Source organism: Amphibalanus amphitrite, unplaced genomic scaffold (genome assembly GCF_019059575.1).
Source record: "Amphibalanus amphitrite isolate SeventyFive unplaced genomic scaffold, NRLGWU_Aamphi_draft 000217F_arrow, whole genome shotgun sequence".
NCBI lineage: Eukaryota > Metazoa > Arthropoda > Thecostraca > Balanomorpha > Balanidae > Amphibalanus > Amphibalanus amphitrite.
This window is the reverse complement of record NW_024881712.1, coordinates 618,573-636,508: the sequence shown is the minus strand read 5'-3', so window position 1 is coordinate 636,508 and position 17,936 is coordinate 618,573. Positions and strand designations below refer to the sequence as shown.

The following is a 17,936-nucleotide window of genomic DNA, read 5'->3' as shown; positions in this document are numbered from 1 at the left end:
CGGCGCTGTAGCTCTATCGGTTCCCGAGTTAGCCGTTGGCAGCTTCCAAAATGTTGGAATTACCAATATTTTACCTTTGGTGACCTCTGGTGACTTGACCTTTGACCAGACCCAGAAAATGACTTTAGTGTTTTCGTCCTTATTTTGGACGTTCTTTCGATTGCCGCTTAACGCGTGTTGCTACGTGGCCCAGTAGCCGAGTTAGAAGGAGGTATGTGTTCAGACCCCCCCCCCCCCCCAACCCGGCCCGGCGCGGAAGTTTCGGAGCACCGGCCAGCAGTGGCGGATCCAGGGGGGGGGGGGCAAAATGGGCAGTTGCCCCTCCCAAACGGCATAATTTTAATATTACGCCTATGGACGAGGCATGGAAAGAATCGATAAATTGTTATGGTTTGCCCCCCCAAAAAAATCTCTGAGCTGGATCCGCCTCTGCTGGTCAGGCGCGTGTTAACGTGCGTTTTCCACTAAAGCACTTAAAGTGGGCCGCGCCATCGTTAAATAAACAGATTATAACATTTTATCAGCTACTTATACACATAAATAAACAACCCGCACTGGCTCGAGAGGAAAGGGGACGTTTTCCAACCTCCCCCTCACTGACAAATATTCATGATAGCTAACCAATGCTTAGAGATATGAGCGCGAAACATTCATCATCCTTTTCCCAATCAGTTGACGTGTTTGGAACAGCAACCAAAATGTAGCCTGATGACTTGACCCGTGTCATACTGGGCACTGGGGGTCATGGATTCCTACGCCCTGCTGGGATTGGTGTTTGAACACAAACTACATATACCCACCAGTTTAACGCCTTTTGGGGCGACTAACGGAGTGAGCGAGGGGGTACCGCCAACTGACTTGTGCATATAGTTCGTTTTTCTTAAGTTCGACCCTCACTGTAAACATCTTTTTGGAAACAGCACGAGAATTGCTAGCTGCATTATTGAGAAAACTCGTTGGCGCACAATGATTTCGCAAACGATCGTTTGTATCAAAATTATTTCTACCTGGCTTCTTTTTCCCAGACTCGCAGCTCGGTATTTGCAGCCCCACAAGGATCGAGGAATTGTCAGGAAGTATAAGTAATTTAATTAATAAATCGAACGGCGTTTAGCGTAACAGTATATCATTGGTGTAAGAAACTTATTTTGAAAATATTCATTCATATCTCCAGTACAAAGTGCGCTAACCAGTTTTCTCAGTAATTCAGCTAGCAATTCTCGTGCTGTTTCCAAAAAGATGTTTACAGTGAGGGTCGAACTTAAGAAAAACGAACTATAGCACCCTACTAACCGGTCTCTAGCGATGTGCCAAATTTGAGCACAATCGGCCCAGCCGTTCTCGAGATCTGGATGCGGCACCCTGCACGTGCGCACGTGCAAAATGGGTCCCAACTGACTTTTGCACGGCACCCTACTAACCGGTCCCTAACCGCGTACCAAATTTGAGCGCGATCGGTCCAGCCATTCTCGAGATCTGGAATCGACCCCTGCACGTGCGCACGTGCAGCAGCACCCCAGCTGTGGCACATGCAAATGCATTGCCTAGTCGGTGCCTACCTATATGCCAAGTTTCAGCGCAATTGGCCCAGTAATTACCGAGATATTGCAATTGTTACAAAACTGACACCTCTTCGCTTTGCACGTGGCACCAAGGGCGCACACAAGGGGGGGGGCACACGGGCCCGTGCCCCCCATTCGAGTTGGGGGGCCCAGCTCGAAGGAATAGGGCCCATTTGAGGCGGCCGAAGGCCGCCTCAAATGGGCCTCTAACTAATCCTTAGACCACCGAAGACCGTGTACAAAGGGCCCTCAAATGGCCTTGAAGGGCCCTCAGATGGTCTCAAAAGGCCCTCAGATGGCCTCGAAGGGCCCTCAGATGACCTCAAAGGGCCCTCAGTTAGCGTCATAGGGCCCTCATCTGATGTCAAATCAAAGGGCCCTTAGATGGTGTCAAAGGGCCCTCAGATGGCCTCGAAGGGCCCAGATGGCCTCAAGGGGCCCTCAGATGACCTCAAAGGGCTCTCAGATGGCCTTAAAGGACCCTCAGATGGCCTCAAAGGGCCCTTAGCTAACGTCAAACGCCAGCTGGTGCCAGATGGCCCTCAGCTGGCGCCAAATGGCCATCAGAAGGCCTCAAACGGTCCTCAGCTGGAGTCCAGCGGTCCTCAGTTGGCGTCAAGCGGCCCTCAAAAAGCCTCAAGGAGCCCTCAGAAGGCGGTAAAGAGCGTCAAAGGGTCTTGAGCTAGCGTCAGAGGGCCCGCGCTGATGTCAGAGGGCCCTGAGCTAGCGTCAAACTTAAAGGGCCCTTAGCTGGTGTCAGAGGGCCCCAGTTGGTGTCAGAGGGTCATCCATTGGCGGCGTCTAATGGCCATCAGAAGGCCCAAAAACGGTCCTCAGCTGGCGTCCAACGGTCCTCAGCTGACGTCAAGAGGCCCTCAAAAGGCCTCAAAGACCCCTCGACTGCTCAAAGGGCCCTTAGAAGGCCTCAATGGGAACTCAAGAGACGTTAAACGGCCCTCAAAAGGCTTGAAAGGGCCCTCTGCTGATGGCAAAGGGCTCGCACCTGAGTCAATAAGAGCCTTGTCAAAAACGGACATAAGAAACCTTGCCGCCCCTGGTTATCTGCGGGACTCCTACAGTTACCTGAGTGGCCCCCGTTTACTGAGGGGCACTGGTTATTGATGGGGTCCCTGATTACTTGAGGCCATCTGAGGGCCCTTTAAGGCCATCTGAGAGCCCATTGAGGTCATCTGAGGGCCCCTTAAGGCCTGGTTACCAGAGGGGCCCATGGTCACCTGGTGGACCCTTGATCAATTGAAAACCCCTGGTCATCTGAATTGCCCCTGATTACCTAAAGGGTCCCTGATCACTTGGATTCAGTGACATAGCAAGGGAGCGAGGGGGTACGTGCCCGTTCTCGGGTTTAGGGTTTCTTCGAAACCGAGGGGCCCTGTGGCGCCAGTTGGTAGCAGAGGGTTCGCGCTGGCCGCACTTCAACTCGGAAGGACACCACAAGGCTTGTGGGGGCACGTTATTGGCTCCTATGGAGCCACAATTATCTTCGTAAAGGCCCAATGCCGGTTTCTGAGAGACCTCGCCGGCCGCCCAGGGCCCTAGTAACGGCCAACGAGGGATTGGCTGCTATGGCTCCACATCCGTATGTGATAGACACACGGTCCACACCAGAGTTTCTAAAGACACCCACAACGGCAACTGCGAGGCCCCTCGCGCCACCTGCAAGGGACCCCCCACCAGCGCATCTTAAGGGCCTACATCGGCGGCTCTGAGAGTCCCCACACCGGCGCCTCTGAGGGCCACTTACCAGTGACTCTGAGGGCCTCTTACTAGCCTCTGAGTGTCCTTGTCAGCCTATGAAGGGCCACTTTCCACTTGCAGGCCATTTTGCAGGGCCACACACATGCCAATGATGGCCCCACCAGTGTCTCTAAGCCCTAAGACCCCGCAACGGCGCCTGTGAGGACCCAACACCAGCGCATCTGACGGCCTTTCACTGGCACCTCTGAGCGCGCCACACACCGGTGACTCTGAGGAGCTCGCTCGCTTCGCTCGCTCGTAAAATACCATGTACAGGTCTCGCGGGTTTTAGCGGTAGGTCTTGCACCTAGAAAATTTAGTGTACTTCAGGCTATATCTTCGTCGTCTTAAGCTTTTAAGTGTTGAAGATGCGATCGACTTGTTGGGTAACAAGCCGGCCATGATCGTGTAAAATGGCTTCATCGTAGATCGATTAGTTTCTGAGATATAACCGGAAATGTAAAAGTGCAAAACCTACCGCTTAATCTCGCGAGACCTGTACATTAGGCATTAGTGTACATTAGGCACACTCCTCGGGCATAAATGATACTTTTACTTGCCAATTTTCCACATTTTCTCATGCAAAGACCGTTTTTAAAGAGACCCGTCTGCCAGTGAGACTGGGCCCACCGTACCTCTCTCCTCCTATCGAAAGGTCCTGGATACATCCTTGCCTGAGCTGACTCCGGGCCCCCGGCTGACTCGCGGGCCCGGGGTCAGGTGACCAGCAGGTGACCCTCTCTTGGGCGAAATTCTGGGTACGTGTTCGACATTCATCGTACATAGTCCTGTTGATTTGATTCATCGGTTAAACATTAAATATAAGTTTTAAGCTGGATCCCTAGTCTGTGATCCCGCATCGTATCAGATATAATGTATAGGTAATGACATTTCATGTCGATGTGCCTAAAAAAATATGCGAATATACGTGAAAAAGGAGTGCTGCTCCCGCTCCTACACATCCGGGCCAAACAGTGACCGGCCCCTGCTTCCAGCCACCCGGGGACGGTCGGCAGTTAATAGTCGCTGCCCGGGGCTGATTTCTGAGGGACTTGCAAAAATGTTTATTAATGAAATATTTTACGTAATAAATTAGATGATTAGGTATATGTACCGGCTCTGAGTCGCATTTGAGAAAAAACATGCTAGCGTAAAAATTTAAATGTTTTGAAGATTAAGCTGGTTCCGAAATACTGTATGAGTCATTTGACCTTATCCTCAATCCTTTAAGTAAACTGTAATGGCAAAAATACAATACAAAAGCGATGACTCATACAAAATGACTCATACAGTATTAACAATGATTTTCCTCATAACGCTGAACTTAATCAATGGTTCCGAAATAATTGTTTTACCATGCATTGACAAAAGCTCAAGCTTCAAACCAACCGAAATATAACCCCGTGGGCCGTATTTTTTTGGGGGGGGGCCCTTCGGCATGGGGGGCCCAGTTCGAAGGTCGTGCCACCCCCCCCCCCATTCAAAAATCCTGTGTGCGCGCCTGCGTGGCACGTGCATAAGGGGTCACCCACATGCATCGGGAATAGTCCAATACTTGGTAGAAGGAATGAAACTACCCTACAAAAATTACCGCATGTAAATCGGTCAAGTGGTTGCTGAGATATAAGCGGCGTCGCAAAAGCGTGACCACGGCCGTCACGATGGTTCCATCAATGGAGCCACTAACTCTAAAAAGATAGGTTTTCTGAGAATCCCTCATTACCCCCAACCGAAAGGGCTCCATTACCCCCGAAGGGGGCATGCCCCACCATTTGCCGACCCCTGATCTAAGAGATACACTGAACCTAATTTGACCAAAGCTGCACCTAATCTGCACCAAATGTGCACCAAATGTGTATGGCCGTCGTGAAAACGGCTAATGCCACGCCTGAAATGTGGGACAAGTTTAAAACGTCACCGACAAAAAGACTCGCATAGTCTTAACTTTTCGAAGCACCTATGACCTCTATGTCTACACCACTCGTACATACAGGTCTCGCGGGTTTTAGCGGTAGGTCGCTCGGCGGGCGGGAGGGCAACCAGTTCCACCTCTGTATCGGTGACCATTTGCTCCGCCCAGTTTGAGTTACTCGCGAGCGCGTACTACGGCACATAGTAAAGTGGGGAGGGAGGGGTTAGAGTGGCAACCTGCGTAGAGGCTAAAGCCGGTTTCTATCGTCTGGGCCGGCGACACGGCATGCGGTCATGGGACGGGGAAAGGTCAGAGGTCACTCACAGCGTGCAGTACCGCGTCCCGTCCTCTGCGTGCTGACCAGCGCACAGTGGGCCGATATCCCATTCTAGCGCGACAGGGCCTGAATCTTCGAACGGAACCCTTGGTTTTTCGCGAGTAATTCGCGTAAAAAGCGGCCGATCGCAACGAAACTTTCAGTACCCTCGCGATAACTACTTTTACAGCTAACCTGAAAATTTCATGACCCTGACCTTAATGATCTTTGACCTGTGACCTTCTTTCGAGACCATGTTTGGCCGAAATCGCGATTCAGCGTATGTCGGCTCGCATTAGCCGCGGGTTTGCAGTCTTTTCTTGGTTTAAGGCGTTCAAACATGGGATATTATGTTGCTCCCATGCATTAGGGTGGGTGTCAAGGTCACCAGAAGGTCAGGTAAGGTCATTGACCTTTGATGACCTTGGTTCACTTTTTCGAGTTTTACATGTTTCTAGGCTAGTTTTTGGAGCTGAATTCGAATCTAGCAACCATTTGAACATTTACTATGTAGCTTTGGTGCCTTCGTAACATGTTACAAAGCTGTCAGAGGCGGTTACCACCTACTGCAAATACCCGGCAAAACCCTTGCTGGTTGAACTGACCTGACCTGACCCGACCTGGCCTAAATGTATGAAGACATCATCTATGATCGTAAATACCATTATATTCGTGATCAGCACCCAAAAAACCCATAGCAGCCACCCTTTACGATGTTCTAACAGGTCCCGATTTTCCCGACTTTTGAGTCATTGACCTGACCTGGAAGGTCAACCGATGACCTAGGACCTTACAATTGGGTATCATCAGCTTCCTCTTGTCACGGGTAACACGCTCGTCTTTTCCGCGAAGCTCTAGCTCGATCAGGGGCGAAACGGCGGGGGGGGGGGGGGGTCCAACGGACCCCTTCTATACGTTCGCGGCTGGAAAAACACCACAAGGGGCGAGGGTTAAGCCAAATCTGAGGGCTTATTTCAGAAAGACCGCTAAAAGAGCAATTGAATGCACTTTTCTGCGACGATGTAGCTCTATTGGTCCCCGAGGTAAGGGCCGGTTTTCGAGAAATTTTGATATATGCAACATTTTACCTTCGATGACCTGTGGTGACGTGACCTTTGACCTGACCTAAAAATGACTAATTACTCCATCTGGAATTTCGGGCGCTCTTTCGAATGCCACTTACTACGTGTCGCTATGTGGCCCAAGAGCCGAGTTAGAAGGGGAGTGTTCAATCAACACCTCCCGGCCCGGCGCGTTTGACGCCAAGCACCGCGCCGGTCCGGCGCGGGTTGATGTTTGGCTGCTACATCCAAAGTCGCAAAAAGTCGCAAAAAATGACTGTTGGATCTTGTAGTGCAATGAATCATTGACATGTAGCGAGATTTTCGAAGCGGCACTCTGCGGTACTTTTTTTAAAAGTCTATTTGTGTGTGACATCAATTATGTGAAATTATATTTTCGTCTTTAAATCTTTGCGGTGCCAATACATCATAACCAAGTAAGAGTTCGCCATTCTCATGTGGTTATGTGTGTTCTGCAGACCCGGAGCTATCGTTTGATGTATATAAATGTGGAATTCCTCCTCAAATTGTGATTGTTTTCGTGGATCAAAGATACGTTGTCGAAGAGTGCGGGGGACGAGTTCGGTCCAAACGATTCCGAATTTCGTGTTTAAGCTGAGTTTTCGCCATGAAATAGCAATTGTGTTGGAAAACAAAGACCACAGCAATGTAGTATGATCATTTTTGAACAAATTGGTATAGGTTTCATTGCACATCCACAAAGCTCCATTTTTTTTTTTTACCCATGTCGTGCTAGACCTGGCGATCGGCCCAGTGTGCAGCGCACGACCTCGGCCGTTGGCCAATCGGCACTGAACGGTCAAGGCCACCCGTAGCCAGCGGGCGGGTGAGCCGGCAGCGTGCCACTGCCGATTCATAGGTAGTCGTCCAAAGTTTTAGCCGAGGCCGGGAGAAGACTGTAATGTTATTTCTTGGGAACAGTTCTGTCATTTAACCCGCGCCCCGTTAGGGTCTCCCGAGCATCGGTCCCATTGGGGGGGGGGGAGCATTTGGCCCCCCCTTAAGATCTCGAGATCACGCAAAATAACGACAAGCAGCAAACGGTGTTGGATGGCCCCAACGCAGAAATACCTTTTGGCTTAATTTCATTGACCTCGGTCAAACTGATGACGTCACAGTTCAGGTCAAATGACGAATTTTCACCGTTTACAGGCATTTCAAGAAATGTGTTGTAAAATCGAGTAGAATGCATGTCATTCATCGATAAGGAATCGATGAATGACAATCGATGAATGACAATTATCGATGGGGAATTGTTCGTCAAACACATATCTTGCTATTTGGGGTCACTGATACCAGGTCAGGTCACAGAGGTCAGGTCACTGAGGGTCACAATATGAAGATAACTATTATCTGATGGATGTTTTCTGGTCCATTTTACATGACAAATGCGATTATGCGGGTCAGGCAACCCTTGGGGCCAATAAGGGTTATGTTCTGGTGAATATCAGGTAAAGATCAGGTCAAATTAGGTCAAATTTCTTATTTTATATTTTTGCATAAAATGGGTATCGATTCGATGCAGCTCGTCCCGGGGAGTCTAATGGTGGTCTTTGTTTTGCGCTACGTGCTCTAGAATTGTTAAGAATTTAGTTAAAAAATTGACTTCATCAGTTTTGACTAGCTTTTTCGCTACAACTTCGCCAAAAAAGGAGGCATCGATCTACGATTTGTTAAGCCGGGTTCACACCGGTTTTTCGGTCCGGAAAAATTCCGTCTGCCGGACCGGCACCAAAATGTTGAAATTGTCACTAGATGTCCAAAAAGTCGCTATAACCGGAAAACCGGAAAGTCGAGCCGGATTGGATGTACCAAGCAAATTCGCGTGATATAAATAATTGTGAAATAATCTATATTATAAATCCCAGCTGCCGGACATTGGTCATGTGACCACATTTTCCGTGTGACCTTGAGTTGGCACCAGATTTTGTCGACAGACGTGGCGCAGCTTATTTTACTGCATTATTTTAGATACTAAATATTTAGACGCATGGTGGTAAATGATACCGTGCAAATAATATTGAATCATCGGTGACATAGTTACCATTGATACTTGAATAGCATCAATAAAATGCAATTAATCTATTATTACTCTTCCATTGATTTTATTGTGTTTGCAGGCATAGGTAGAAACTGAAGAGCTGAGCCTGCAGCTTACAGTTGTTCTATACAGTAGCGGCGGAACACCTTCAATAGGGGGGGGGGGGTGTTCCGACATTCGGGAAAAAATGTGGGTTAAAATGACGGTTTCTATTAACTCCATTCAACACCAAAGCATCAGAGCCGGTTCAACAGCGACTACATGATCATTGCAGCTTTAGTTTACATGATTGAATAGGTTTTAAACTGTTCCGAGCAAAATTAAGCCACATTTACCACTTAACTCATTCTATGGCATTTCACGTATATGCAAACAGGTAAATCAGTGCCGTTCTTCCTTTACATGATTTACATTCGCTCGTTCTCACTGCAACTAAATATCGCTGAACACATATTTTCTCGCGGCTTTCCAGATGAAATACCTCCGGCTTGAGATGACGGACCACTAAATAAAAACACGGATAAATTGTCGGCTAGTCGCAACACTCCCCCCAGTGTTCTACTGGGTAGAACACCAATAATACGTGCGACTACTGGCCTATATGACATGACACGAACACTGCCCTTTAGTCCATTGATTTGCAGCATGCACATCCTCCAACTTACTGCCCGAGCGCTCAAGCTTTCAGCTCAGCTCCACTCCCGCTTCACTGGGATCTCTCACAACTTTCCAAGAAGCAAACTTTGTTTGCCGGACGACGGTAGACGGATCCTCTTGCCGTCTGCAGCGACACTGAGCGCACTCGACCATCATCGCTTGTGGTTACTTCTGTGATCCTCGCCAGCGGCCAGTAACCTCTGGGCGACTCTTGATCCACCATGAGGACGACATCACCAACTTGTAGATCTCGGGTTTCACGCACCCACTTCTTCCGTTGAATCAGCAGTGGTAGGTATTCTTTCTGCCACCTTCGCCATAGCTGATCGGCGAGTGCTTGGGACTGCCGCCACTTTCCACGGCCGAGGACATCACTTTCAGCGAAGATGCCAGGCGGGAAGGCGGCCTCCGGGTAGCCCAAGACGAAGTGGTTCGGAGTGAGGGGCTCCGGGTCACCAATGTCCGTGCTGACATAGGTCAGCGGACGGCTATTGAGTACAAACTCAATCTCCGTCAGTGCAGTACACAACACTTCTTCTGAGACGCACTGGTTTCCGAGCACGACCCGCAGAGCACGCTTGACCGAGGATAGTAGTCGCTCCCACACTCCTCCCTTGTGGCTTGCGTTAGGTGGGTTGAACCGCCAGTCAATCTGTCTTTGGCTGAGTTCATCGACGATCTTCTCCTGGTTCCATTCATCCAAACAGACCTTGAGCTCCCAGTGGCGGATCCAGGATTTTCACTGGGGAGGGGCTGCAGGTCATAATTGGGCGCCACGCCCCGGATGGGCGCCATAGTCGCATCGTATTGGCGCTGAAATATTGGCGCCCAGTGGCCCTGACAAGAGGCGCCCAGGATCAGTATGTACAGTGACACCACACGATTGGAAATATCGGTGCGGAGCGTACTGAAACGACGTTATTCGACTGATTTTTGCATCCTAGTCCTAGTATGCGGCACTCCGATGAGTTGCGAATTGAAAATTGGCGCCACTGCGCCTTCGGCGCAGTGGCGCCAGTTTTCCTTGGGTGGGGGCTGCCAGCCCCCGCAGCCCCCCCTGGATCCGCCACTGGAGGATCCGCCACTGGAGAAGGAGCTCAGAGCTCCTTCTCTCCTGCCACTAGGTTGGATCCGTTATCAGACCAGACGACACGTGGCCGTCCGCGGCGGGCGACGAAGCGCCTAAACGCCATGAGAAAGCCGTCTGTGTCCATGGAGCTGACGAGTTCCAGATGCAAGGCCCGAGTCGCGAGGCACGTGATCAGCAGGATGTATCGTTTCTCAGTCTTACGAAACTTGCGAACCGTCAGCGGCCCACAGAAGTCGAGTCCGACGCATGCAAACGGCTTCGTCATGTCGAATCGACTCGCCGGCAGGTCTGCCATCATTGGCGTCTGAGGCTGCGCTCTTCTGTTTCTGCAGAATGCGCATCGGTGTAGCATCTTCCGCACAGTTGATCTCGCCTTCGGTATCCAGTATTGGAGTCTCAACTCACTGAGTGTGTGTTCCAGACCAGAGTGCATGACGCGCTGGTGTACATCAGTCACAATTAGTCGGATGATGTCTTCGTCCTTACCAAGCAGGACTGGATGGCGACAGGTTTCTGGCACCGGCGCGTTACGAAGCCGCCCTCGGGCTCTCAGCAGGCCTTGTTCGTCTACGTACGGGGAGAGCTGATGTAAGATGCTTTCTGTCGGCAGTCTAGATTTGCTAGCAGCAGCTTGCAGTTCGGCGGGATATGCGGACTTCTGAGCTTCTTTCAGAACAAACATCTCGGCGGATTTGAGTTCTTCGGCAGTTAACCCGCGCGGGGCTGGGGGGGGGGTAAATTTTACCCCCTCGCGAATTTTTGCGATATCTCAAAAACGGCGGCGCGCAGCGCCGCCAAACTTTCAGTACCTTTTCTTACATCAATTTGACATGTTCCCTGAATATTTGAGCGAAATCCGTTGGAAATTTTTTTGAGAAATTGACGTTTTAGTGACGTCATGTTCGCCATTTTCGCCTCAAAAACGGCAAAAGTTCAAACGCCGCTAACATCTTCATTTTTAAAGGAATCAAGACGTAACAAAAAAGGTTATACGTAATTTTACTTTGTCTATCAAATGGCTATCTCGGTTTTTTGAAAATTTTGGATTTTGGCCTAAATTTTTTCAAAAAACTGACTTTTGGGAAAATCATTATAAAATCCAAACTTTTGAGTCTATCGAAAAAACCGGAATATATGTCAGAGAAGTGGTCTATGTGCACCTGCATACCAAATTTTAGAAGAATCGGTTCAAAAATGTGGGAGTTATTCAAAATTTTATGACGTCACGACACACAAATTTTTTGAAAAATGACTTTTTTGGACGTTCTAGACCTCGGACGGAAATAAAAATAGCACCATTCGATTTGCCGTGAAAAACTGCATCAGACAGACACCTTTTTAGGCCTTAACAACCAACTTCAAAATTTGACCTCACTTGACCTGACCTTGACCTGCCCTCGACCTGAAATTCATCCAGAGGTGGTCCATATCACTTATTGAGTGTGCCTATTGAATTCTATGAGTAAAATGACCCATAATACATGTGTCGCACATGCCCTTTTCTATATTTTGTTTTTTGGTGACCTGACCTGACCTGACCTGACCTTGACCTTGACCTCTGAATGATATTGTATGCAACGAATATTGTCTTGGTAGCCTAAGAACACGTTTTGGGCGATCAGTCTCAGTCCATGACTCCATTCTTCGGCAACTACGGTGCAAGGCCCATACTGTAGAAACTTGCAATTTGTACCCTTGACCTGACCTTGACCTTGACCTCAAACTTTAAATTAAGTACATGTTTTTAGTAGTTCGTGATGAGAGCTTTCGATTGGCGTTTGTATTTTCCAAATCGGACCATTAGTTCGGGAGATAACAGGGGGGGGGGGGTAAAATTTACCCCCCCCAGCCCCGCGCGTTCGGCTGGAGACCCCAGCCCCGCGCGGGTTAAAGGCCCACTGACTCGCATGCCGCTTCCCTTACTTTGTTTGGCGTTCTTGGTGAAGCGAAGAACCCATGCCACGGTACGCTTGTACTTCACCCACGATGAGTGTCGAGCTGGGTCTAGCAATGGTCCATCGCTGTGGTGCGCCGCAAAGAAGACTTCACGTGGAGCCTTCACCTCCTCATCTGCTGCGGTCAAGGTGGCCGCGACTTCTTCCTCAGAAGGCCATCTCTTGCGATCTTCAGTCAGGAATGCTGGTCCCGACCACCACAGGGTGCACGTTTTGAGCTGTGAGCCAGACAGGCCACGAGAGCACACGTCTGCGGGATTTATCTCACCCGGCACATGCCGCCACTGACTTGTTTCAGAGGACTCATGAATCTCTGAGATCCGGTTGGCGACGAAAGTATGAAAACGTCGGCTTTCATTTTTCAGAAACCGAAGTACGACGGTACTGTCTGTCCATAGTAGAGTTTCATCAACACCAGTAGCCAGCTCCCGTGTGATGAAGTTGGCGAGCCGCACCCCCAGCACGGCCGCTTGTAGCTCGAGCCGAACTATAGTTAGTTGCTTCAAGGGCGCCAGCCGAGTCCGGGACATGAGGAAGGAGGTGATGTGCTTGCCATCAGTACACGACATTCTGAGGTATGCCACGGCTCCAAAGGCTCGCTCAGACGCATCGCAGAAGATGTGGAGTTCCCGGCGCATCACTTGACTATCCTGCGCAAAGCTGGCTTTGTAACATCGGGATATCTGGATATCTTCGAGGTGAGGAATTTCCATCAACCATGCCTGCCAAGCGTTCAACTCTTCTCCACTCAGTTCCTGGTCCCAGTCCAGTTGCAGCTTCCATAGGTGCTGGACAAGAAGCTTTGCTCTCAAGACAAAGGGAGTCACGATGCCCAGCGGGTCGAAGACCATCGACAACTTGCGCAGCACCCCTCGTTTTGTCGCCGGAACATCTGCAGCAGACACTTGGACTGCCATGACATCACTTGCTGGATTCCAGACACAACCAAGAGCACGCTGGGTGCTCTGGCCGAGAGAGCCGATGTCAAGACTTGCAGCACCTCGATCTTCACTTGGAATCTCTCGCAGCACCTCTTCACTGTTGCTGCACCACTTCGCTAATCGGAATCCACCCTTAGCGACCAGCTTAGTCACCTCCGACTGCAGAGTCTTTGCTGTCGAGACGTCTTTCACCGATGTCAGCAGATCATCCATATAAAAATTGTTTCTCACGGCGTCAGCAGCAGCCTTTGACTCAGGCAAATCCGTTTCGTGATCAGCAGCTGTTCTCAGAAGAGCGTGATTTGCCAAGGTCGGGCTACATTTTGCTCCAAAAATCACGACCGTCATCTGGTAGACATCAGGAGGCTTGCTTTGGTCCAGGTTTCGCCAGAGGAAACTCAGAGCCGGCTGGTCCTCTTCAACCACTCGAACTTGGTGGAACATCTGTTCTATGTCTGCGACTAGAGCTACTCGTTCCTCCCTGAAGCGCAACAGGACACCAACCAAGTTCCGGAGGAGGTCTGGGCCGGTTAACAAGACATCGTTGAGAGATACGCCAGAGAACTGGGCCGCTGCGTCGAACACAACTCGCACTTTGGTCTTGTTTGCGCTGACCACCGCATGGTGCGGTAGCAGCCATCTCTTGTCTCTGTTCTTCAACAGTTCTTCCGAGGAGACCTTGCGAGCGTGATTCTTTGCGACATAGCCCATCAGAGCTTCTTCGTACGCTGCTGCTCTCGTAGGATCCCGCGACAGGCTCCTCTCCAGCGACTCCAGTCGCCTCTCTGCCATCTTGCGATTGTCAGGCATCTTCGTGTCTTCTTGTTTCCAGAGGAGTCCTACTTCGTAGCGACCATCTTGCAGCTTCGTGGTGCTATCGAGCATAGTCTGGGCTCGAGTGTCCTTCTGAGAATAAGACGCCTGGCCTTCAAACATGCTCCCAAACGACTCAGTCGTCCACCAGTCGCTTATCGCTGCGCACAACTGGGACTCCTCAGATGAGTGATGAATCAGCATAACATCACGCATCTGTCCGGGAACGAGTCCAGCTACAGAGCCTGTCAGTGTCCAACCGAACACAGTTCTGATCGCGACAGGGTCACCGGGGCTGCCGGTTCTCACTTCTAGCTGTAGGACCGCCTCAATCACGTTGGCTCCGAGTAGGAGTTCCACCTTGCGCCCACGGCAGTCCGGCAGCTTCAGATCATGCACATGCCGCCACTGTTTTGCAGGATAATGCGGCACAGTAAGATTGATCTCCTTTACTGAGAAGGCTTCTGGCACTGAAACAGAGTAGACTTCCTCTCCCTCAGTCAGCAGATTTAACTGCAGACGTCTCGTGCGCTGCTGGGAGCCATTCCCTTCAACATTTCTCAGTCGCAAAGTTTGGCGCTCCCCCTGGAGTCCGAGTTCTTCCACGACATCTTCTGCAACGAGAGAAGTTTGTGATCCTGGGTCTAGCAGCGCACATACCTTCCTGGTCTTGCCGTTCTGGCCGACGACGGTGACCTCCACAACCTGGAGAAGAGTAGTGACCTGTTCCACAGGCAGTGACGACGCAGCAACCACCCGTTGGCCATCAGGCTCTGAGCTCGGCACCGACCGGCTGGCCTCTGTACCGAGACCGACCCTCCTGCTGCCGTGCAACACCAGATGGTGCCTCATTTCACAACCCTCGATGCCACATCGCCTTGCAAAGCGGCACTTTCTGACGGCGTGACCTGTCTTTAAACAGAAGAAGCAGGCACCTGAGCTAGCAACAAAGGCAGCTCTCTCATCCACTGACTTGCTGAGGAATGCGGGGCATACAGTAACGTCATGGGCAGCTTCACAGCAGATGCAAGTCTTGCCGGCTCTGTTCTGTGCTTCAGTCGCCAGAGCCGTCCGCTGAAGAGCATGTTCTCCACTGGCTCCCTGCGTCTTTGCTTCACGCTTCTTTTCGGCTGACCGCCCTCCATGCTGTTGAGAAACAGCCGCGAAGTTCAGCGCGATCCTGACCTGTCTGCACAGCCAAGAGTCTAGATGGAGCAGGCTGGGCTTCTCTGGTTCGAGGTTTAAGACATGTTCACCCCACTCTCTCTTCAGTTCAGTCGGTAGCTTCTCTACCACACGTCTCAAATTCTCATAACTGTACAGGTCACCGTCATGCCCCAGACTCTGGAACACTACTACAGCGCAGTGGACTGTGGCTTGAAACTGTTCCAGGCTGGCAGGATCGAGATGAGAAGGTGCCGGACAGGAGAAGATGCTGTCGAGGTTGGAGTGGATGATGTCATCATCTCGGCCGAATCTGTCCTTTAGTACTCTAACTGCCTCCTCATACAGCTCCCCTCTATACAGCATCCCTCCGATGGTCCTCTGGGCCAAGCCAGTGACAGCGGCCTGCAAATGAGCCATTTTCTCCGTGGGGGTCAGAGCTGGCTGGTCATGGACCAAAGTGCGGAACAAAGCAAACCAGTTCACCCACTCGCTCGTGTCGCCGGCGAATGTGGGCAGAGTGAGTCTGGGGAGGCTGCGATGGAAAAGATGCTCAGGCTGGTAGACAGGGGCAACTTGCACCGGAGCAGCTGCACCCGGGGTAGAGTACCGTCTCGCATCCTCAGGCATGGGACGGCAAAGCACGACCGGGTCGGGTGGATCACTGCTTACCACTGAATGGGCTGGTCTGGGAGGACTAGTTGGACGCTGCGGCACTGTCTCTGCTACACCCGGAGTAGAACATCGTCTCTTGTCATCAGGCGTAGGATAGCGAGGCACAGCTGAGTTAGGCGAGTCGCTGCTTGTCACTGGATCGGCTGGTCTTGAACTAGCTTGATTAGCTGGACACTGAGACACTGACTCTGCTTCCACGGGGCGGCACTCATAATCCACTGGGCACAGAACAGCTGGCTCCCCGACAAAGTCGTCCCTCCGCTCCCAGCTGAGACCTCCCTCTGCGTCCTTCAACAGCCGCTCTTCCAGCCGTGCAGATGCTTCCGCATCTTCAGCCTCCTGAAGCTGGCGTCTTCTCCTCATATCCTGTTCTTGCTTCTCCAGCTCCAGTCGTCGCCGAAGCTGTTGGAGCTCCAGCTGCCTCACCTGTGCTGTTATTCGCGCCCTGCCGGGGTCAGTAGCCTTAGATGAGACGCGACTCTCTGCAGTCACTGAAGGCGCTTCGTCCTTCCTACCTGCCAGGTGCTCCTGAATGCGGACCACAGCAGCCTCATGCTGCTCTCTTACATCCTTCATATAGAGTTCGGCAGCCTGCAATTCGCCTTCCTCCTTGAGGCTGGCCACATACTTGCCGTTTGCTTCTTCGATTTCTTCCAAAGCCACATCAAGTTCTTTGAGCGTCTCGGCGAGTTGAGTTCGGCTGCCTTTACTATCTATGAGAATCAATGCACGTCTCCTTACTCTTGTTAGCTTGCACAGCCTTCTACCACGCACGGATTTCAACGTTTTCGTCTCGTCCATGTCTTGTATCTGTCTTCCAATTGATTGCACAATGCACAGTGCACGGAGTTTAAAACTGTTCCGACATTCGGGAAAAAATGTGGGTTAAAATGACGGTTTCTATTAACTCCATTCAACACCAAAGCATCAGAGCCGGTTCAACAGCGACTACATGATCATTGCAGCTTTAGTTTACATGATTGAATAGGTTTTAAACTGTTCCGAGCAAAATTAAGCCACATTTACCACTTAACTCATTCTATGGCATTTCACGTATATGCAAACAGGTAAATCAGTGCCGTTCTTCCTTTACATGATTTACATTCGCTCGTTCTCACTGCAACTAAATATCGCTGAACACATATTTTCTCGCGGCTTTCCAGATGAAATACCTCCGGCTTGAGATGACGGACCACTAAATAAAAACACGGATAAATTGTCGGCTAGTCGCAACAGGGGGCACTGCCGACTTTCGGTCCGATTCTTTCCATGCAACGCCCATAGGGCTAAAGTTTAAATGCCAAAATTATAGGGGGCACGGTGCCCCGGTGCCCTCCCCGTTCCGCCGCCTATGGTTTTATAACTCTTAATGCATAAATCAATGCTACTGAGGGCTGCAAATTTGTTTCACTTATCTTTAATAACTGATGCCCTACCTTCATCTACCATTATCTGTAAGAATCTTGCATCAATCATCACCAGACTTCTTAGTTTTTTTTTTTTTACATACCTACACCCCCGCCGCGAGAGTGGGTACGACTCCCTCGCCCTAATTGAGCTAGCCTCGCGGGAAAAACAAGCATGTGTGCCGTTACGGGACCGGGGACGCAGCGATTGATGCACGGTTAAAAAGTCTCAGGTCAACTGGTGGCCTCTGAGGGTCAGGTCAAGTGCCCCGAGGGCCAAAATACGATTTTGGGTTTTGAAAAATAACTTTGCCGAAAAAAAAAACGGCGCAGAGTCGCGATTTTAGTACCATCATGTTTGTCATGCTCCGGTGCGTCAAAATGGTACACTTTTGTTTGGGTGGGGTCAACATAAGGTGCTCACATCGAGTCAAAGCCAGGTCAGAGGCACTCAGGTCACGAACTTGGTCGGAGGAGGTCATATCGTATATCATTCGATTCGGTAGGTCTTCCCGAGTCTATTGGCGACTTTTCCGACTTGCCAGTTCATTTTTGTCAGGAGTTATT

General features: G+C 50.5%; 2 protein-coding genes across 6 annotated transcripts in view; one reads left to right on the top strand and one right to left on the bottom strand.

Annotated features, from left to right (window-relative positions):
* Window positions 1-17,936, top strand: part of LOC122385387 — a 116,541-nt gene that overhangs the window by 4,819 nt on the left and 93,786 nt on the right. The gene's annotated exons all lie outside the window — the stretch shown is intronic.
* On the bottom strand, window positions 8,863-16,047 carry LOC122385388. Of its 3 annotated transcripts, none has more exons than XM_043373628.1 (2): window positions 13,390-16,047; window positions 8,863-9,384 (listed from the first exon to the last, which is right to left on the bottom strand). In XM_043373628.1, exons 1-2 carry the CDS (start codon window positions 15,916-15,918, stop codon window positions 9,358-9,360), a joined length of 2,556 nt encoding a protein of 851 aa, XP_043229563.1. In that variant the 5' UTR covers window positions 15,919-16,047; the 3' UTR covers window positions 8,863-9,357. The 3 variants fall into 3 exon arrangements, with proteins under 3 accessions (XP_043229563.1, XP_043229564.1, XP_043229565.1); XM_043373629.1 differs by having other exon boundaries at window positions 8,863-9,445; window positions 13,916-16,047; XM_043373630.1 differs by having other exon boundaries at window positions 8,863-9,504; window positions 14,072-16,047.

Excerpts from the sequence above, each read along its gene's own strand:
- LOC122385388 (XM_043373628.1), bottom strand. The coding sequence starts at position 15,918 with ATGCCTGAGGATGCGAGACGGTACTCTACCCCGGGTGCAGCTGCTCCG. Across the intron at positions 9,385-13,389 it reads GTGAAGAGGTGCTGCGAGAG|ATCCCAGTGAAGCGGGAGTG; the intron begins ATTCCAAGTGAA and ends AAGTTGTGAGAG.